The sequence below is a fragment of the Triturus cristatus genome, chromosome 5_1 (genome assembly GCF_964204655.1).
Source record: "Triturus cristatus chromosome 5_1, aTriCri1.1, whole genome shotgun sequence".
Classification (NCBI taxonomy): domain Eukaryota; kingdom Metazoa; phylum Chordata; class Amphibia; order Caudata; family Salamandridae; genus Triturus; species Triturus cristatus.
Genome location: NC_140587.1, coordinates 318809458 through 318832547, shown reverse-complemented (window position 1 = coordinate 318832547; position 23090 = coordinate 318809458). Strand labels below are relative to the sequence as shown.

The 23090-nt window shown below is 46.3% G+C and overlaps 1 protein-coding gene across 7 annotated transcripts in view; it reads right to left on the bottom strand.

Moving 5' to 3' along the window:
- The window catches only part of ENPP2 (ectonucleotide pyrophosphatase/phosphodiesterase 2), a 721223-nt gene that overhangs the window by 84484 nt on the left and 613649 nt on the right, over positions 1 to 23090 (bottom strand). The window contains exon 20 of one of the 7 annotated variants that reach the window (XM_085605057.1): positions 21639 to 21791. The exons of the other annotated variants lie outside the window; for them this stretch is intronic. Within the exon in view, the coding sequence (XP_085461183.1) occupies positions 21639 to 21791 (153 nt within the window). The remainder of the gene's footprint in view (positions 1 to 21638; positions 21792 to 23090) is intronic. 7 annotated transcript variants of the gene reach the window in all.

Genomic DNA, 23090 nt, shown 5'->3' with positions numbered 1-23090 from the left:
GCGGCATCTTCCTGAAGTCCTCCAATTGGTTCAACTGCGGTTTCCGACGCCACTTCATACCAATGCACCCGGCTTCCCTGGTGTAGGTATCCTAGTTCCTAGGGTATATACGGGAGGGGTGGCTCTCCAACCTTCTGTCTTCCATGGGGTTTCTTCACGGGTCACTGGGAAGGGTCCCTCTTTAAAATTGTAACCGCGACTTACCCATTGACTTGTATTGAACCTGCAGAAGACCCGAGCACCCCCCCCCCCCTCCCCCACTGAAAGGGAGCAAGAACCACAGGGTAGTGGCTATACCGGTTGTCTGCTACCACAGCCTGGAGAAATGTATTAGGTATCACCTGCTCAGAGGACACCCGATGACTCCCGACAGTAGCCATACCCTTAGAGCCTCCACCCTCGCCCCATTGATGGTGATCTACTGCCTATACTTTGAACTATTAGAAGGCATGGGGGCTCTGGGCTCCATCTCTGTATCACCCAAGGACACTAGGCTAACCTCACTAGTTTCTCCACACAAACTGGGACCACCTCCTCTCCATGCACTACGCTGGCTATCCCCTGTGACTTCCCACCACAGGGGGGGGGGTGCCCTCTTGGAGCACTTGACATACACTTTCCAGTTTCCTGATCTGTGGAGCCTTTCTTCTGGTGGCCAGATTGGGATTGGGACCCTATCACCGGTGATCTGTTCGGGGGGGGGGGGGGGTGTTGAGAGAACTCCTTGGCTTTATCTCCCCCCTTTTTCTTCTGTTGGAAACCCTGACCACGCTTTTGGGAGTCAAACCAGATGCCCTCCTAGACACTCTGGTGTTGACCCAGAGGTTTCCCTCCTTAGCAAGCTTCCTCGGATCAGTAAGCCTGCTATCCACTAGTTATTGGTGCAGTTCTGGAAACAAATATTGAGCATGTGTTCCCTCAGAATTCAGTTGTACAGCCTAGTAAAATCATCCACATGGCTGCCCTCTCACCCAGCCCTTCAGTGCCTTGCTCGCATAATCCAAGAAATCCACCCAACATTGCATTGGGAGCTTGTGACTGTCCATCTACTGGTACCTCTCAGGGGTAAGCCCATACTTCGCAACAAGAATTGCCTTCATGGGGACGTACCTGGTCTGATTCTCTGCCTCTAGTCTCAGGAGTGTGTCCCTCTCCACCGTGGGCATGTGTTTCCACAGGCTACCCCCCAGTACTTCTCTGGGATCTTATGTACCCTGAGTGCAACTTTATAAACAGCATACCACTTGTCTGTATCATCTTCCACCACATAGGTAGTGTAGAAAGCTGGATGTAGAGTTGTCAATGTAAGGGAACACTATGCATAAAGTCCAGATGACCCATATGTTTACAGGGTTCACTTTAATAATCCCAAGTGCTCTATTTGTGGTAGTGTGGTCGCACAGTTTAGGCTTATTAGAGAGTTGTATAAAACATTTGTTGTACACACACAGTCAATTGATTAACAGACTCAATAAGAAATTCGAGGCCAATTTATAAAAATAAAATAGAATTTTATATGAATTTAGACACCAAGATCTTTAGAATAACAAGTACTTTCAGAGTAATCAATTTTTAGAAGAGTACAGAAAAATGAGATATGAGCAGCGAATGTGGTAATAATATTCGATAGGAGGAAAAACATATGTGGCAAACAGACACTTGCAGTCGAGGTTCGGATGTGCTCTTTTGCACTGAAGGTGCTAGGGGGCCAAGGTCCAAAGAACTACCAGCAGTTTTGGGTTACCTATCTTGGGGTGTTCAGGTGCAGAGGTGCTGGTCAGAATGGTAGCCTCGAGCGCTACACTTGAGAAGTCAATGGGGAGCTGAAACAAAGCCTGCAAGGAGGGACTTGAGGGCAAGTCCGGGTAAACCCAAACGGGGGGAATCAGGTCATGAGGAACCCTAGGTCAAGGAAACGCAGTCAGGATTGATGACTTCGGTCTGCGGAGCTCGAGTACAGACGGTCTAGGATGGCTCGCCACTGGGGGTTGAGGCTCTCACGGTTGTTGGTTGATTCTGCAGAGGAAAAGAAAACAACAGCAGGGCCACTCTGGTCATAGATCTGGTCTATCCTGAAGTCCCTTGTCAAACAGGAGGATTTCAAAGGCGGTGGCATCCTGTCTGGACAAAAAAACAAGCATTGGCTGGTGCAAGTGACCAGGTACTCATGGTATTGGTGCAGGAGGGCTCCTGGAGGGTCTATCATTTCAAAACATGTCAGAGAGATGGAGGTGACTGCCTATAGCCATGAAGACCTCCTCCTGAAGTGATGCTCCCTTGGTAGCCCAACTGCCCAACTGCCAGCAACATGGCGAACTGAACTGATGCAGTCAGTGCCTGCAGATGCAGGGCGATGGCTCTTCCACCCCAATGGAGATGATTGCTGGTTGTTGAAGTGCTGGGCAGTCCTCCAAGTATTAGGGATGATGCACAGCTGCAGGACGAGTCGGATCTTTGCAAATGTCAAGGGGGCAAGCAGCCAGGTAGGGTTTGGCATCAATTTCGGAGCAGGTCCTTAGTGGTTGCGGTGTTGTCTCTTTTTTTGTCCTCTTCAGTTCCCAGGAAGTCGAATCTGAGGGCGGTAGTAGCCAATGGACGACATACCACTAGGGCGACTACCCTGCCCATATGACCACTTCCCGTGGGGAGTGGGCAAATCCTGACCCAAAAACCAAGATGGTGAAACCATTCTTTGGCTGTTCACTTCAGGTAGTCCACCTTAGGGGTGTGATTAGCCCCTGAGAGAAACACACCTCCTAACTATCAAATTTCCCGCCTGCTCTGGTGTCAAATGGGCCCCCAGGGCAGAGGGTGGCGTTCCCCAGGTCTGAGGGGAAGCTGAGGTTGCATATTAAAGGTGTCAGAGGCTTTGAAATGTCTGGCCTTGATATGCTTTATTATTAGCCATCCTGCTGGAGGAGGTGGGAACACTTTCTGCCAAGCAGGCATTGTTTCCTGGCCACTAAGCGCAAGCTCTCCCTTGCAGGGGGTGTCTGTGGTGAAAGGCTGGAAGATACCAGTCAGCCAACACACTAAGACTAGAAGGGTTACAAGGGGCACCCCTTAAGGTGCCCTCCGGGTGCATGTCTTCATAAATCCGATAGTGGGAGCAGTATGGAATTATTAAGACAAAGTGTTTGATACCAAACAGCATTATTTTCATTGAAGCCATTATGAAGCTGGGTAACTTGTAATGCCCAGTACATGCCTTTAAATTAGCCTCCTGATCACTTGCTAATTAGTAATGGAACTAAGCATCACAGGCACGTATCTGCTCATGCAAATGTACCCTCACATGTACAATTGTGCACCCTGTCTTAGGGCTCTAAAGGCCTGCTGTAGGGGTGAGTACATTTAGTACATGCAGTGTACTTTGGCATTCCACACAGGGAGCGGGCAATGTCGAGTTTTCAGAATGGTTTGCACTATTTTACGCATCCTGCAGTGACAGTCTGCATGCAGTTTGAGTGTGGGTCCTGTAGGGTGGCGGAATACATGCAGTAGCCTTTTGGGAACCTCTTTAGTACCCCTGGCCTGAGTACCAGGGCCTTACAGGGGTGCTACAGTCTTTGCCAATTGGGTTACAATTAAAATTGGTATTGTTTTAGGGAAAGAGCACTGGCACTGGGGCCTGGTTAGCAGGGACCCAGTGCACTTCCAATCAAAAGAATCAGTACCAGTGAGCGAACAAAAGTGAGGGTGACCATGTCAAAAAGAGGCACTTTCCTACAGGTAGGTAACCAGCTCCTGGGGTATGCGGTCTCTCACCTCTCCAGCAGACACTGTTGGTACGCTACCATCATCACTGTTGGGTCGTACAGGTTGCCTTGCCTTTAGCTACAGCTCCATCATGCTCTTTTCTATCACAGCCTAAGCCTTCTCCTTTGCCAAGGTCCTCCCAGCCAGAGCCCTCCTTTCCTCCTTTTCCAGCTTTAATTTGGCCAGCTCCAGCTTGAGCTTTCCATCCTCCCTCCTGTCCTCCAACTCCTGTGGTGTCAAGTTCCTGGAAGACACACTGCTCCCTGCACAGGGAGTGATTTCTAATCCTGGGGAAAATATACTCCCCATCAACAGGCTGCATTCCAAGATCCTCCTGCAGGTCCTACTCTGATCCTTCCTCATCATCCTCTCCCTCCTGGTAATCTATTAGCAACTGGTGGGCCTTTGCCCATGCCCTCAAAGCCTTTTGAAGCTCTGACTTCCTGGTGCTCATTTTGACGCGCAGCCCCCTCTCCTGGCAAAACTCCTTGACCTCAGCCACAGTGTAGCTCTACAGACTGGTAAGCTCAAACTCTATAATTGCAGGTTTGGCCACAGGCACAAACAGTCAGGTAGGGTAGGAATTCATTTAAAAAAAACATGGCCAATAAGGGAGAATTTCAAATTCAAATTGGTCTTAGATATGGGATGGTAGGATACACAGATTCACCATATGACACTGCAAAAACACAAGTCCTATCCTCATTGCTGATCACCAATGCGAAACATTGAGTTGTTGGTTTATTGGAGTGTGCCCTGGTCATATAGCAACCACAATCCTTGTCAGGGTGAGGCACAATGTGTAAAGTATGTGTGCAACACTTCAAACAGTAATAAAGTAAAAAACACCACACAAAAAGGATCTCACACTGAAGCTAAGAAATACATAGAGCAAAATGTAATAATTTACAACAAGACCAAAATGACAAATATCCTATCAGTAGAACCAGAGTTAGGATATTTTCTCAAGAATAAAGTGTATGACAGCACTTAAAAGCAGAAAGCGCCAACCGCAGCTCGACCACAACGGAGCATTGATATACGCTTACTAAGCCACAAGAAGGGTCCAGGAACTAAGGAGCACCACTTGGAGGTCAGGAACGTGCTACAGCTGGGTCCAGGAGCTTGTTGTGGAGCCTTTTATGTCCCTGAGGTTCGGATCAAGAAGCCAGCGGACTAGCCCTTGGAGTCACTCTGGGGTCCTAGGTTAAATAGTAGGTTTCAGGTCCAGTTCTTATTCCCCAGGCAAGAGGGCAGCAGGTCCAGCAGAGTGGCAATCATTGTAGCCTCAAAGCAGTTCTTCCTGGTAGAGTATCTGTAGGTCCAGACAGAAGTTTCCTCAACAGTTGGTGTCTGAGGTTCATTTTTATACCTTGGTGACATGGTGCTGGAAGGTGGGAGAAAAGTCTATACAGTGGCTTTGAAGTGCATGGAATCCTGTCTCCCCTGCCCTAGCGTCAAGCTGGCTACATGTGGGGTTGTTTGTGTGAAGACAGCACACAGGCTGTCCAGTTGTAAGTGGGGCTGTGCTTAGCTCTGTCCCCAATCTGGTCAGCAGATGGCCCATCCAGGTACATCTAATCCCTCTATTGTGCGACTGTCTGGGAGTAATTCACAAAGTCTGTCAGCTACACCTTACCATGTTACCCAAGACAAGCTACAGGCACAAAAGGGCTAACAGCAGGAAAATGCCAACTTTCTAAAAGTGACATTTTCAAAATTTTAATTTAAAATCTGACTTCACCATAAGTTAGGATTTAATTTTTTGGGAGATTTTATGCACATAAACATCAATAAAACTGTTGCTCTTCTTAGATTCACATCAAATGTGCAGTGTCACTCAGATCCCTGCCCCTCCCCACCCTACACCACTGCCCGCGGGCCTGCGTCCGTGTCTGATAAGTCTCATCCTTAACCCTCCAGGCCATAGTGTGTTCACAATTTCCTCCAAATGTTCTCATATTTACAGAGGCAGTCTCTAGCTGTAAATGTTGTAGCCTTCATTTTGCCACATCAATCCATGCCCTTTGCCCAAGCTGCCAAGGATGGGATGGTAGGGGAATTCAACTGCTTGGCTATGCCCTACTTGGACACTACGGTTCCCAGTCCTACCAGCAACCTGCCAGCCCTGAGTACCCCTATATCACCCTGCATACCAGGAAGCGCAACCCTGGGGTGAGCCTCAATGTGGTTCTCACCACCTTGGAGAAGGTATTAATGGCTGTGGTCCAATAATTATGTATAATTGGACATGACCACACCATGTGGTAGAAGTCTCCTTTCAGATCCTAGCACGTATAGCTGGCAGGGGTTCTGGCTGTAGGAAACTGTGTTGGCAGGTCTGCCATTGAAGTCAGTGTGAAATGGTGCATTCACCTTTCACTTAAAATATAAGGCTTTCCTTATATCCCGGTAACTGCACTTAAAACTTAAAATTCGCCCCTATGGTAGGCCTTACAGCCCACAGGTAGGGTGCATGGTTCTAAGTGTGAGGGTATTCTCACCATGAATCGCCAGATCAACGCTGTATCCTCCGTGTGTTTCAACACCCTCCGCATACTTTGCAAGATGTTCAAGTGGATCCCACCCCCCCCCGACTCCAGGAAGACCATCACTCATGCACTCATCACCAGCAGACTGGACAACAGCAACACCCTCTACGCAGGAATCAACAAAAAAAAACTCCTCCGCAAACTCCAGACCGCCCAGAATGCCACAGCCAGACTCATCCTCGACATCCCACGACACAATCACATCACCCAACTCCTCCGTGACCTCCACTGGCTCCCCGTCGAAAGAAGGTTAACCGTCAAGCTGCTCACACACGCCTACAAAGGCCTCCACAACACCTAACCCCAGTACTGCAATGACCGAATCTCCTTCCATGCCCCCAAGAGAAACCTCCACTCAGCCGACCTCACCCTAGCCACCATCCCTAGTTGCTACAGGACCAGAGCAGGTGGAAGATCCTTCTCCTACCTCGTAGCCAAGACCTAGAATGAACTCCCCCTTCACCTCCGACAAAGCCAGACACAACACCTATTCAGAAAGGTCCTCAAGATCTGGCTCTTTAATTACCGCATAGCTGCTCACACCCCTCCCACCCTCAGCACCTTGAGACCCTCACGGGTCAGTAGTGTGCTTTACAAACCATGATTGATTGATTGTGTCATGCACAAGCAGAGACACCCCTACAAATCCAAGAGTCCATTCTCTGGCTTTGTAAGTGAGGGGAAGTCACTTTAAAGTATGTAGTGGACACTGGCCAAGTTGAGATATCCAACTACATAATGGCTCCAACGAACCCTGCTATGAAACATGTTGGAATCATGCAACCCCACCGATTCCAGTGTTTGTTGCATGATACGATGTACTGGAGGGGCTCCGCAGAGGAACCCCCCCCCCCATGTCTACCTGTGTAGGCTTGCAAGGTCTGTGTGCAAGCTACTGCTGCTGCTGACCCCAGACATTGTTCTGCCCTCCTGCTGCTGAGCTTAACTTGGACAGGGGAAAGCAGAACAAAAGATTTCCTGTAGAGAGCCACCTCTCCTTTAGAATTAGGTGTCTTAGGCCAGGGTGGGGGTGCTCCCGAGCACCTAAAGACTGCTTTGAAGGGCACATTTGGTGCCCTCCTTACATAAACCAGTTTCCACGAGTACAGGAGTTCTTAGCTCCCGTGCAAAGCTACACAAAGGAGAGAGGAGTGACAATCCCCTGTCCAGCTCCTCCCCTGGGAGGTGCCCAGAATGCCTCCACATGGCAGCCTGATTCAGACATCTTAAATCTTGGCGCCTGGGAGCATATGACTGGTTAGGTCCTCAGAGTAGCGTCCGTGGCCCCCTCTGATAGGTGGGTCACTGCAGGTGTCCTTCTCGGTTTAGGGTTACTTAAGGACTCCCCTGAGGTTGGGTCCCTAGATTGGTCCTGGACACCGTCAAGACCTGTCTGAAGACACTTCTGCTGCTGGACACTGGACTCTGCTGCTGGATCGAGCCAGACAACAAAACAAGACTGCTCCTGGTAGGAAGATTGCTACTGCAACTTCGTCTCCGTGCTCTTCCATTGTCTGCAACTCGGTGGCTGTGCATCTTCCCACGACTCTGCATGAACTGAAGAAACAAGGAATCTCCCTTGGAGTGAAAGACTCGCTCCCCTGCATTCGCAGGCACCTCAACGTCGACGATCGGTCCGTTGATCCTGCTGTCCCACAGACACCTCCCAGCTCTGCGACACAAGCAGCCTGACCAATTTTCCCTGCAATTTGGGAGATTGTAATCCCTCTCCAGCCGACCTGAAACACATCCCTGTGCACCACATCTGTTTGTCATTGCCAAGGCTTGTCAACTTTAACGACAAGGTTTTTGAGCTCCAAGAAACCCTAGCCTCAAGCATCGCACAGTCCCAAGACTATTGTCCTTTCTGCATCTCCGGCGACATGGGCATTCATCTTCTGTATGCTGCTGAGGCCTCCTTTCGACTCAATGTGCCTGTTGCCAGAGGGTCCTCGATTCCTGCTGGCTCTCCTGCGTGCTGAGGGCCGGCCTGGGTCTGCAACCAAGCGTTGCTTCCTGCAACACAACTGTTGTCTTTGCCAAGGCTTGTTGGTGGTCCTTCCGGCCACTGACCCTCCTGCCATCTTCAACCATCATGGGACAGCCCATGGACGGCTCCTGTGCTCCCGCATCGTCGCCTGAGCTCCACAGCTGCTACATCAAGACCTTGCTGCTACAGCAAGCACCCCCGACAAGGGTGGCATCGTGCTACTGCTCCTCCTGGAAATCTTTGGGTGGTTTGGACTCTGTCCCATCTGCTTTCAGGCACTCATCAAGAATCCACAGTTGAGATCCACAAACCTGGTCCATGAGATGCTGAACCCGCCGGCCTCCCAAAATCCTCTCTTGACAACAGGCGTTCCAACACCAATTTGCACCTATGCACCGGGGCTCCCTGGAGTAGGTATCCTGGTTCCCGGAGTATCCACCAGTGGGGGGGCTTTCCAACCTTCCTTGATCCAACTGGTTTCTTTGGGAAGGGTCCTGAAACCATAAAATACCAACCACAACTTTCCCCGAGTTGTCCCATGCACCTCTGCACCCGGGCACCTGGTGGTCTCTAGCTACTTACCTTAGGTACTTCCGAGTTTCCCCTGGCTTCTTCATCCTCGGCTATCAGTCCTGGTTTGATACTCACTTCTCATTCAATTTTCTTTGTATATGGTTTGGCCCCCCCCACAGGGGCCAATGTGTTTTCTATGCTTTACTTACCTGTTTTGAAGTATATTTCTATGTGTATTGATATCTCCAGGTAGGAGATATAGCAAGGTAGTTTTAGTGTTGTGTTTAATAAATACAGAAATATTTTTCTAACACTGTTATGGTTCTTTCTTGTGTGTAAGCTTCACTGACTGACTACGTGGTAATGTACTCGCATTACACCCTCCTGAATAAGCCTAAGCTGCTCTCCACGGCCGCCCCTTGAGAGCTGTGGTTATCAGGGACCACTACTACTATCATTAAGAATTGCCTGGACTCAGTACACGGTGCCTCACCAATAGGTGTACACCATAAACTGAGCCAGCCTCCTACACAAGCGAGTCAGAGAGGTGTTAGGTATGCCTGATCGAGGCATCTGAATTGCACCAGTCAGAGCCTCACTGATATTGCCAGGGTATGGGGGTGCCATGCATGCATCCCTCCATTCGGCCTCATCCAGTGAGACTACCCACTCCTCCCACTTTTGCTTCAGGGGACAAAGCAGGTCGAGTGAGTTCACTACCAGGGTTTTATGAATCTGCAAGACCCCACCTCTACCCAGATGGCCCATAAGCAATTGCCCCTCTAGCAAGCTATGCTCTGGGACACTATCTGAGTCCCTTGAAATTCATAGAGCGTGTGGCGGAGCCGAAGGTACCGAAATGATTGGGAGCCCGCCATTTGAAAGTTCGAGCATAGGTCTTGAAAGTCTGTATATGATCCCGCTCCCATACATCCCCCACCTTCAATAGTCCTACTTAATCCCCGCCTCTAAAGCCCTCGAGTTTCGAAATGTCGGCCATCCTACAGCCCTCCAATAAGGGAGTTAAGTGTAAGCCTGTGATCCCTGCCGATCCATCACAGGGCTGCCCTCCACACCCGAGACAGTACCTTTGTAATCTCCGGGAGGATACTCATTACTGTTTTCAAGTCCAGGAAGGACGGCTCACCCTTCTATGAAGGGTCTCCACATCCCCCATGCATCCATTCATTTATGGACAAGAGTTTGTCCGCCCAAGAGTACAACGTATTGGCACACTTGCTGAAGGCTACTCTTCGGAGTTTAACGGCCCATATAAATCTGCGCCCCAAGGCCGCCATAGCACTGGAGAAGGCTTGTGGAATGTGTAAGGGATAATTCTGAAAGACATACAAAAGCCTCTGGGGGGTTATTTTGAAAAGTTATTTTCTACCCATAAGATTACGTTTTTCCCATCGCGCCATGTCTCCCTAGTCCTTCGCGTCAAAGGACAGGTTTAGACTCCAGGTGAGGTCCGACTTCCAGGAGATGTAAATCCCAAGATGTTGAATGCTAAGGCAACATATCGGGATCTAGGATTGCAAAGTTTCGTGCCAGTGGTCTCCCCCAAGGGCACCAAAAAGGACTTGTCTCAGTTGACCCTTAACCTGGAGGCCACCCTGAAGAAATCTAAAATATGGAAGAGCCTAGGTCTCGTTTCAGCCGTTTGGGACAGGAACAGCAGAACATCATCAGCATAGAGGGCTAAACCTGGGCATCGCACTGGATCCAGACTGCCAGAGGCTCTATGGCCAAAGCAAACAGGGGATGCCCCGCCCAATGGGGAATTTACAAGATAACACCCTATTAATATGTACCCAAGCTTGTGGACCAGCATAATGGACTCCAACATAGGCTCGGTATTTGGGTCCAAATCTCATCCTAATAAGGATTTCCTCCAGGAGCAACCAGTTGACTGTGTCAAATGCCTTCTCAAAGTCTATCAATAGAAAGGCCGCTGGACCACCCATGGCCTGACTGCGCGCCAGTGCTAGTGCAACCTCATACAATGTTTGGTGGGCCAGATGGGGATGATCTGTAGCAGACTGTTGGCTAGGAGTTTTGCATATACAATACACACTTGTATTGAGGGCAACCAGGTTTGAGCAGGACTACTAGCATTGCCAGATCTATGTTGGCAGGAAAATGGCCTTTGGTGCTTGCTTTGGTAAATATGTCTAGAAGGGGCGGGAGGATGTCCATCCAAAGCTTGCGATAATATTCCACTGGGTAGCCCTGGTGTCATTTCAGAGTTTAGATAAGCCAAAGCGTCTCCCACCTCTTCAAGTGTTATGACTTGTTCCACACCTGAAGTGTCTGCCACAGTCAGCTGAGACATCGGTTGATCAACAATTCGCATTCCGGGCAGGCCTGGGCCACATACAGCTTTTCATAATATCGACAAAAAACTGCCACAATCTCTTGTGAGTCCTCAACTATTTGCTCAGCCTCGTCTGGATATCACCCTAGCCTCTGTGTCTTTCATAGCCAGCCAGTGTAAGAGCTTACTCAATTTGTCTCCCTACTCCATCCAGCACTTTCGGGCTTCCTCCATGCATAACTGGTGCAGTGATGTTCTATCGAGTGCTGACTTAACATCGTAACTGTCAACTTGCATGGATCCCCCCACACCAATATCGAAGCCTTCAGGGTAATGCAGCTCTATTTTTCACAGTCCATCCCCCTAGCGTAACAGTGGGCGATACCCCTCATTGAGGCCTTGCATGCCCCCCACAGCACCCCAACCGATTCCACTGTGCCCTAAAGTCTAACAAGGCTTTTAACTCATGAGTCAGGTATTCGGTAAAATGATCGTTGACTAAGAGCCATGCATTAAGACGCCACACTGGGCGATCTCCTGTATGCGGGGTACTAAAGTTAGTCAGGACTGGAGCATGGGCCGATATCCCACGGGGAGTCTTTGTGACCCAGCAGTATGCAGCACTGATAAAACTAGCCTCATCTGAAGTCTGTGTTAACACCCTGTCCTCGACCCTGGAGCTCTTTAATTCTGCCACCCCAATCAAGTTTTGGATCGACTAATCAGGATTAAATCTGGACCCCCAATGGATCCATCCCTTCCTCATGTCATTACCACTCTGGCTCCAATACTTCTTGCCTCCATTACAGATCTATGCAATCTCTCGTATAAGTTGGCAACTCTTCCATCAAAATGGAAAACTGCACGGATCAGACCCATTCCTAAAAAATCTATGGCGGATCCTATAGATATGCAGAACTATGGGCCTATATAACTGCTTCCTCTCATCGCCAAAGTTTCAGAATCAGTAGTAAACCATCAAATGGTGTCTTTTTTGGAATCCAACTCTTTGTTGGATCCCTCCCAATCAGGCTTCCATGCCTCTCATAGCACAGAGTCAGCATTAATGGAGGTGACCAACACAGTTAGACTCACTTTAGATCAGGGGAATTCAGCTGTGGGAATTCTCCTTGATCTATCAGCTGCTTTTGATACCATCTCCCACCCAATTCTAACTCAAAGATTGGAGGAGATCGGTATCAGCGACAGAGTTCTGAACTGGATGGAATTTTGTTTTATCAGAACGAACTCAGAGTACATATTGATCCTAATCATTCTAAATCCATGGTCCTGGATAAAGGGGTGCCACAGGGATCGATTCTGAGCCCTACCCTCTTTAACATAAATGTGGCTCCCCTTGCCAGGCTTATCAGGTCATGTGGTTTTGACACAGTCTAATATGCTGATGGCACGCAATTGGTCATCACCACGGACTTCAACCCAGAACTTACCAAAGTTAACTGTAGGTTAAAAATTGCATCATGAATGACTGTTAACTTCCTTCAGCTCAACTCCAGTAAGATGGAGGCCCTACTTTTTGGAAGGCTTATTTAATTTGGTCCACCGACTGGTGGCCATCCGAACTTGGATCGTCTCCAACAGCTAGCAAATTGGTTAAAAATGTGGGTGTCTTTCTGGACGGTAATCTCCCTATGAATCAACATGTTAAAACCATCACTGGAACCTGTTTTGTCCAATTTGCATGATTAGGAAGGCTTTTCATTGGGCTCCTCTGCCTGCTAGGAAAACCCTGGTCCAGGCGTTGATAGTGAGCCGCCTGGACTATGGAAATTCCCTTATGGTCGGAATTAATGAAGGCCTTTTCTCAAGACTTCAAGTGGTTCAGAACACAGCAGCCTGCCTCGTCTGTAATTTTCCTACGCAATCTCCATTTAAACCTGTGTTATGCTACCTTCATTGGCTTCCCATAAAAAAGCGTGCACTCATCAAACTTATGTGTTTAGTCATTAAATCACTACACAGGAAGGAGCTAGGTTATCTTAAAAACAAACTGCAGCCTTATATCCTGGTACGCCGGCTCAGATCCAGCGAGCTTTTACTATTATGCCCCAAACGTATCCCTACAGCCAAATATGGTGGCCACTCCTTTTCTTTCTTGGCTCCCTAATACTGGAATCAGCTACCCTTACCTCTTTCTTTTTGCTCAGACATAATCCTCTTCAAGTAACTCCTGAAAACATGGTTGTTTGATCTTTAATCACCAAATGGAACTGTGACCTGTATTTGACGGCCTCGGCACTGAGAGATCCCCTTGGGGATGTCTCAGTGCGCCTAATAAATAAAAAATAAAAAAAAATACAAATAAAATAAAATGCAGAAGATCAGAGGCCAGTCTAGGCGAGACAGGGATACATGTCCTGCTGATGCATGGGTGTATTCCTGTTTCCCAGCATTCCAAAAGCACCAGGAATCGCTGAGTCCCAGCCCTTCCAACCATTCTGCCACGCCTTTCCTTTGCCTCGGGGGGTAGGGGAAGCGGCCGAACTCTATACCAGTCCCATATCATCAATGAAGTCTCCCCCCACAATAGTCACCACAGGAGGCAAGGCAGCCATCAGGTTTCTAAGGGCCCTTAGGGCGGATTGGTGGCTGGCTGGTGGGACATACACACTTATTAAGCTGTAGGGAGTACCTTTTAGAGATTCTTCCAGGATCACATGCTGGCCCTGATCGGCCCATGTGACCCTAGTTACTGCCAGAGGTAGTGCCCTGTGTAAGAGAATGGCCACTTTGCAGGATCCACGTGTGTATTCCACATGGTACACTCTATCGTAGCCCCTACAGGCCAGGATGTGGCAAATATGTCTCTGTAGATTGGTTTCCTGGAGCAACAGGACCTTAGGCTTATGTTGCTGTGCAAATTGGAGTAAGGCCCCTCTATTTTGGTTTAGGAGATCGTTGAAATTCCAGGTTATGACCAAGTGTGTCTCCATGGTGAAGTGACAAAATGAATCTCTGCAAAAGTTGTCTGCCTTTAGAGAGGACCAGAAGGGACATAGTCCGGTAGTGCCAAAGCATCAGACGTGTATGTGAGGCGGGACCATGCGATGCGCCTAGAGTCAGCGAGCAACTAATTAGATAAAACAAGCTAGAAATTTGCAAAAGAAAAACAAACCCCAATCACCCCAACCCACCCCACCCTTTACTTCCCACCCTGTAGAGGCATTTGTACCATCCCCAACTGAAACATAGAACTAATTGAGGGGGGGAGGGTGTACTTAAATTGGTTGGACTGAACACCAATCAACCTTCCCACAAGGAACCTTAATTAGTAATGGTGTCGAAGGATACAGTGGTGCTGGCATGCAATACAAATTCTCCCAGTCAACATTGGAGGCTCAGCACAGGTTCGAGCCCTGGTCTTTGGAGGACTGTGGCTGTGATCCTGGCCCATTGGCCTTCAGGCAGACCCTGCCCTTCAGATTCTGTGGAGGCTTCCGCTTCCGATTGCCCTCCGAGTCTCCGACACGATTGCTTCCGGTGCTGCTTTTCTTTCGCTCTCTCGAGCCCATGGCCTGTTGTCTTGGACAGAGTGGGCAACTGCCACGGCGGTGGCTGATTGACAACTAGAATTTGTTGTTCAGTGAGCAAGGCACAGGCTTCCCTTGGTGAATCAAAAAAATACAGTTTTGGGAGTCATGAACGATGCAAAGTCTGGCGGGGTAAAGAAGCATATGGGACACAGGGATAGAGCGTAACTTTACTTCCATCTGATTGTAGGATTTGCCTTGATTTTGGACCATTTGGTTGTAGTCAGGGAGGATCATTATGCGTCCCGATTGGAACATCAAATGAACTTTCACTCTGGCACCCCACAGGACGGCATACCAGTCTCTGTAATTTAGTAATCATGCTATCAGCGGGCGGAGGCTTTTGGGCTATTGATCGATGGGCTTGCTCAAGAATGAAGCAGAAGGACAAACTTTGTGTCAATCCAAGTTCGGATTCAGTGCTACAGAAAAGTCTCTGGGGCTGTATCCTCGACCCCTTACGGTCTCTGCGGCGACGGAAAGGAGCTCACTAGAGCACGACTGCCATCGTGGCTGTCCAGGCCACGCCCCAATAATTTAAGACCTCAGATTTCAATTCCAGAGACACCAAACATCAAATGGTTACCTGGTCCCATTTGGAGATTACACTTCTAAAATGTAATAAGATAACTCCAGTGTTATCCTATGGGAGTGGTAGGCCTCAAAGTAGTGAAAACGAATTTGGGAGTTTTTCACTACCAGACCATGTAAAACTTAAAAAGTACATGCCCAACCCTTTAATTACTCAGCACCCTGCCCTATAGGCTAGCTAGGGCCTACCTCAGGGGTGACATATGTAATAAACGGGGAGTTTAAGGCTTGGCAAGGGAGTTTTAATGCCAAGTCGTCAAGCAGTTTAAAATTGCATGCAAGCTGCAATGGCAGGCATGGGACATATTTTACAGTGCTACTTAAGTAGGTGGCACAATAGGTGCAGCCCATTGGTAGCATTTAATTTACAGGCCCGAGTATATTGTATACCATGCTACAAGGGACTTATAAGTAAATTAAATATGCCAATTAGGTATAAGCCAATTTAACCATGTTTTAGGGGAGTCAGCACGAACACTTTAGTACTGGTTAGCAGTGGTAACGTGCAAAGAGTCCCAAGGTCAACAAAAATAAGGTCATAAGAAAATGGAGGAGGTGAGGAAAAAGGTTTGGGGGAAGACCACCCTAAGGCTGACAGTTCTAACAACATGGTATGCTTTCTTTTTATATAGGGTGGGGATGGCTGAATGAATATGGAATAAGAAAGAAGAGAATTTCTTTATGCAGATGACTGGCTTTATTTCTATCAGAAATGAATTATTAGCTGGTACCACCTGTGAATGTTATTCAAGATTTTCCAAATATTCTTTTATTTCATGCATTTATATAAACAACACACTTCAAATGTGTTGGGATTAAAATTTGAGTTTAACTACGAGAAGCACTTAAATTTATATTCCGATCTAGGTTAGCTCTTGTTGAGCTCTAAATTCTCACTCTTACTGAAGGTTAACATTCTTAAACAAGCTTTGGCAAAGCCAATAGGTCTTGCCTATGCAAGAACTATTGGCTTTTCCAATGTGTTTTAGCCATGTTGTACACCAGCGTAGCTGCAGTTCAGCATGGCTACATTAAAGTGGCATAGAGGAGAGTGGTGTGGAGTGGAGTGTCGTAGAGTGAAGTGGCATAGAGTGGAGTGGTGTAGAGTGGCGTGGCGTGAGAGTGGAGAGTCATGGAGTGGCTTAGAGTGTCATGGAGGGAGTAAAGTGTTGTGGAGTGGAAGGGCATAGAGTGGAAGGCCACAGAGCAGAGTGGCATAGAGTGTCGCAGAGAGGAGAAAAGCAGAGTGTTGCTGAGTGGCACAGAGAGCAGTAGAGTGACGTGGAGTGACAGAGGGACTTGCGTACAGTAGAGTCGACTGTCGAAGAGTGAAGTGTCGTGGAGTTGCACAGAGTGTAGTGGCATATACATGAGTGGCAGAGGACAGTATTCTAGTGTGTCATAAAGTGGTGTTGAGTGGCATAGAAGGACTTGCATGGAGCATTGTAGAGCAGAGGAGAGTGTCATACAGTCGAAGGGAATAGAGTGGTGAAGAGTAGAGGAGTGATGTAGAGGGGAGGGGCATAGAGTGAATGGATGTAGAGTGGATTGGAGCATCATAGAGAGAAGTGGAGGGGTGTAGAGTGGAGAGGCGTAGAGTGGAGAGGCACAGAGTTGAGTGGAGGAGAGTCAAGGAGCATAGAGTCCAGAAGCACGAAGTTGAGAGGCATAGAGTCTAGGGGCATGCTGTAGAGTAGTGTGATGTGGAGTGTCATAGGTTGGAGGGTTGTAAAGTGGAGGGTCAGAGATTGAAGTGGCGTGGAGCGTCATGGAGGTGAATGGAGTAGTGGCACAGAGTGAAGCTGAGTGGAGTAATGGCGCAGAGTAAAGTAGAGTGGCACACAGTGAAGTAGTGTAGAGTGGAGTAGTAGAGTGTTTTGGAGTGGTGTAAAGTGGAGGTATGTAGTGTGGAGCATGCATGGTGTGGTAGCGTACTACCATTTCAGACAATCCATTTAAAATTGAAATAACCACTACATTTGAACAGACGCATGGATAAAACTATAGAGCGCATAAACAATGTGTGGAAATCTCATCATCTAGAGTATTGTTTTGTTCGTATTAAAATATTTGTTTCCACCACACTTCAGAATTTCAAAAAATATGCTTCATTTGTGCTTTCCTAATTCTGAAATATCAGCACAATTCTTTTACAGACACCTACATGTTGTTACGCGCTAGAAAAAGCTAGTCTTTTCGCAACCCAAGCTAAATTGCTAAATAAATCCTCTCACTTTGAAGTCAGGGAAAGAAAAGTAGAAACCAATCTCCCCAGGAAGACAGAGTCTAAAATTCAACCTCTGTCTATAAATGCACGTAAATGTAACAAGACAAGATCTGAAAGTGTAATGGATAATGTACATAGATCTGATTTGAGGAGTGCGAGCTTGCCAGTAAAAAATAAAAAAAATCTTTATTACAGTCTTTAATGTATGATAATACAGGAAAAAAGTCTAAGATGTTAAGTACCATGAGGCCGAGCTTGGAGGAAGAATTGGATAGGTGCCTCTTACGTCAATCAGTAGATATGGATTAAAAAGCAAGAACACTTTCTACCTAAATTGGAGAAAACTTGAATTCCTTCAGTTAATTTAAAAACTGTATTAAAAGAGTACCACTTCTATTAAGAATTAACATATATTTTCCTTGAGTGTGATAGGGATGCTGCAGATTTAGAATGACTCTTACTGGTCAGTGTAAGTGTATCAGAATGTAATTTTACAGACGGTAATATTTAACCATCACAACCAAAGCTCAAACAAAAGAGGGCAAGAAACTTTTTTTCAGAAAATGGAGAGATCAGGAAGCATCATTAATGTCATCGCTATTGGAGAAATGTCTAAGAGAGTAGAGTTGGAAAAATGTGAATCATGTGAAACAAAAATAGTGGCCCTATAAAACCCCCATTTTGGGCTGTAGGGATAACAGGCTGAAAGTTACATTGACGTAAATGGCATTGCCTCGCCAAGTGAAGAAGGAACAAACATGTTTTAGGACTGCAAACAGATGTGGGATACGTGGTTTTGAGGGATCTCAAAAAGGAGAATGAATAAATGTATGGAATGAGTATACATTTTTCTGGGAGCTACTGACACATTTTGTCTCAGTTGCTCTAAGACACCCTCCTCTACCTTGCTCTTAGTAGGTTGTTAGTAAGATGCAAAGAGCACTGCTGCATTCCAGCAAAATACTGAACTGATTCTTCTATGTAGCAAAATGATACAAGTGCAATGGAAACAAAAATGAAGCTATGAGATATTTTGCAATGATATGAATAATATATTGGGGACAAAGTACCCATTAATATTGTTACAAATGAAGTGGATTTCCTCAGTGGGTGATTTTTATACTAACAAGTTCATTTTTTTAAATTTGTTACACAATGCTCAAATCCCAAAAGGGCCCGTATCACAACACAATGAGCTTCTATCACACATACATAAACTTCGTGTTTAATTTTAGAAGTTGAACATTGTTATCGAAGCTTAAAGGATAGACATTTTAGTTGCCCACCTGACACTGTTGAAACACATACACTGATCCTAACTGGCCAACACTGACGAGTTTACTGCACTTTAGTGAATTCTGAAGGCTTTTGTTTTATCTGTATTATCTGTATTGTTTAAACAAAAAGTAAATATTAGTGTGGGTCGTTTCATTAAAAAAAAGAAATCTATTCATAATACTTCACCCTTGAGTATAGAACTCCTCTAGTCGAAGTTATTCTGAAGTATTAATGCATTACAACCATGATTCTCTTTAGGTGGCAATTACATCAGCGCTTTAAATGAACTGACATTTAAAGCAGCGCACGGTGTGAAAACTCAATTCCACACTGAATTTTGAAAAATGAAGAAAAGCAAAACATATCTAGCAGTGAAACACATATGTGATTCTACTAGTATCAGACGAACAGATTGATACAGAACAGACATTTATTTCGAGAGGACTCTGTAGGCTAGCACTCAAGCGCACATTAAAATGTAAGCCTTTTAGGTGGAAACATTTTTGTCAGGTGCATGCATGTTTTCCTCTTACCCAGTATCCTTTAGTACATTATATGAGACTATGATCTGTCTAGGCTACTTTTTCTATCTTAAACTATGTATCAGTCTCTTTACATGAGGAAATTCAACTTACTATGGTTTATATTGATGCACTTCCTCTAAAACCTGCCTTGGCTGAATATTAAGATTTATTCTTGCAGGTAAGTCACAAGAATAGGTAGTGCTGCAATGAGGAGACTAGGTGTTCAAGTAATACCTCATCGCTATGTAGCTGTGCCGGTCGCAGTCTGTCTGAAGAACCCAAGCACTGGTAGTCTGCAACATCATTCCATGACCCGGATACCCCACCAGCACCGCCTCATCGTCCCCTGCTGCCCCCAATCCTACCTCCCACACTTCAGTGCAATCCTGTGACCTCTCTCCTTTCTCCCCTATTAGACTGTACAGTCTTATTAATTGTTTCACCTTCTCAGCTGTTCAGCTTTTCAATAGGACCTCGTACTCTAATCTCCCTCTGCGCAGTGTACACACACACACACACACACACACAATGTGGAATAGATTCATCCCTTGGCGATCCAACAGTGGCACGGCTGATGCGGTCTCACTACAGTTAATAGCTTTAATATATTTTGTTATATTTTTTATTATCCTTTCTGCAATTGTCATTATAAAATAAACACAATGGCACCTGTTCAAACAAAGTAACAATGAAACGCATAGGACAATCTATTAGTGACTATACAACCAAAACCCAACAAAGAATCAGATCATTTTCCTAGCACACTGCAAATAAACAGGAGTTCAGAACACCAGAGGTGTAAACTACGGACAATGTTCTCAATTGATATTTACTTTTGAAGTTGATTTGCAAGTGGTTTGCTTAAAATTAAGATTCAGACAACGATAGGACCGAGGCAAGTTAGAACAGTTCAGTCAGTTGCTCTAAGAAACGCTCCTGTCCCTTGGTCTTAGTAGGTTGACAGTAAGATGCAAAAAGCACTGCTGCATTCCAGCAAAATATTATACTGATACTTCTATGTAGCGAAATGATACTAGTGCAATGGAAACAAAAATGATGCTGTCAGATTTTTGCAATGATATGATGCAACATGGGAGGAGGTTTTCGTTTTTACTTGGACTGTGCATTTGTACTGCTCTCACCAGCTTTTCTCTGGTACTCAAATGTTTCTACTTGTTTTTAAGAGTGGTGGGGCAAAGCCTGAGGATTTTTGCAGAAGTAATCCCTGTTAAAAGAAGCTCAGGTCAGGCAGAAATGTCAACTTGCCCATGTCAGGTCTAATTAGCTTAGTCAAAGCGGTCTCGTCATTGCTTTCTGATTGGTGTGGTGCTGGATGTCAAAAAAGTAAAAATCAGACTACATGAACTATTCATAAACCACATGTGAAAACATAAAATCTATGTTTGTAGGGGATGGTGGCCAGCCCCTTGTGTGGTACAGATGATGGTCAAATTCTAATGTGTTGACTAATGATGAAGCTTGAGCATTAGACATGCGGGCGAAGCAGGAAAGTACAAAGCACAGTCTATATGATGTGCTGATATATCCACATCAGACTCAATTAAAAGTAGCTATAACCACACAGGTTTCTTGGCTAAATAATGGATTCATAGATGTCTTAAAGTATTATCTTTTTGCACATACACTACAAAAGAATGTATGCTTGTATGACATTTTCCATTGGTGTGTCATGATCACATCAATCCATTGGTGTGTCCAAGTCACAAAACGTTTCTCGAAACCATACCTAGCTGCCAAATCAAACTAGCCATTTGGCAGGATGCCATGACTCTGCCAACAAGCAAGTCTAGCAAGCAATGATGCTGATATAATGTGCAGGCAAGCAATGTCAAGCCAACAAAAAGCGCAACATTAGTTATAAAGGAAGCCACTGGTTTTAATTTGAAGCTTAGACACATGATGTGGGGGTTTCACTCGATCCAATTCATACTGAAATCAGCGCTAAGGAGCAGTGTCTATTCTCCCTAGCTATTCTTGCTTTGAATGTTAATTTCATTTTTTTCTTCCAACAGTTCTGATATAGCACATCCTCAGATATATTGTGCTTGCTCAGTACTCATAAGTTTATTGCGTAAGCAGTGAGGCATTATTGGAATCCAGTTGCACATGTATGCCATTTCATATACTGTGCATTCATAAATTGCCCGAAACTAAGTCTATAAAACAGAATAGCTCAGTGTGATTATTTATGAGCCTCAAGAGGTTGTCTGGAGTTCAGTGGCGTAACCGAAGTGCATTAGCTAAGACTCCCTCCTGAGGCAAGTTGTTCTTGCTAGTAAGCAAAAGCAGGCAAGAGGAATGAAAGAAAACTTAACTGTTTCTTGATCCAGTATAGCTTGATGTGTAGATATCCTTGGGCAACTGAGAGTGATTCCTCCGTCTCGAGGCCATGGATTGGACACTTGTAGGGCGCCATTTGGAACGTTGGCCCTTCTGGGATCCGGCATGTCGAAGTTTCCTTACCTTTCCTGTCACAATTTGTTTTTTTGTGAGACACAGGACACAGAAACTTGGTCCAATGATCTAGACGTTTATTTATTTACCTAGGCTCCACTACAACAACAATGCTTGTAGTTGGCTCTAGTTTTCAGCCTACTTGCAATGAATGATGCCCAAAGATGCCACAGGTATTGCTGTCTGCTCACCTGCATATGAATCACAATCATTCACAAGAAGCATTCCCTGCTCCTATTTGAGATGAACAACAGTCTTCCCTTGCCATGCACTAAGCTAAGAATCATTTTTACCATGGGGAACAAAGTGTTAAATAACTGAATACTGTAGAATGTGTGACTAAGCACAGCAAGGCTCATCCAAAGTGGGTGAGTTAGTCACTCCAAGGACAATAGTGAAAGAAAGGGAAGGGAACATTGACAAAGGAAAGCACATCTCAAGAACTGAAGCACAAGTTACTTACCTCCGGTAACGATATATCTATAAGAGACATTTGTTAGTGATAGATTCCTTACCTTAGAATTACCCCCAGGCGTCAGACTGGATCCGGCAAGTTTACGTCAGCAGTAACCCTGCCCGTCGGAAGGTGGCATCGTGCGGCTCCTTGTCCGTCGTCGTGATCGCCGGGATGACGTCGCAGCAGCTACTTAGATGCCGCCCTCGCGCGGTGAAGTCAGTTCTGTACATGACTTTCCGCGCCAGGAATGCAGAGCCAATCAAGATACTGACCACTGGTGCATTGAAACTAGGGCCCTGAAAGGGATGACCGTAACCCTAGAAATCAGTTTGCAGAATGGGGAGGATGGGTGGGGTGGTAAGGAATCTATCACTAACTAATGTCTCTTACAGATATATCGTTACCGAAGGTAAGTAACTTGTGCATCTGAAAGAGACACGTTAGTGATAGATTCCTTACCTTAGAATAGATATCCCAGCAATACTAACCCCGGTGGCGAGTCTGCGAACGAAGATCACACCAGAAAATCACGGAGAACAGAACGGCCAAAGAAGCAGTCTCTTTGAACTTGGCTGTCAAGGCAATAATGCTTAGTAAAAGTGTGCAGCGAGGCCCATGTGGCTGCCTGACAGATGTCTTGCAAGGGGACACCACGTCCCAATGCAGTAGAAGCTGCTGTAGCCCTAGTAGAATGGTCGCGCAACCCCCGGAGGTTCCTTTTTAGCCAGAGAATAACAGGCTTTTATACACAAGATGTCCCAGCAGGAGATAGTCCTCTTGTGTACAGCCCGGCCTTTCTTGGCACCTCCGTAGCCAACAAAGAGCTGGTCAGCCACCCGGAACTGTTGTGCGCGAT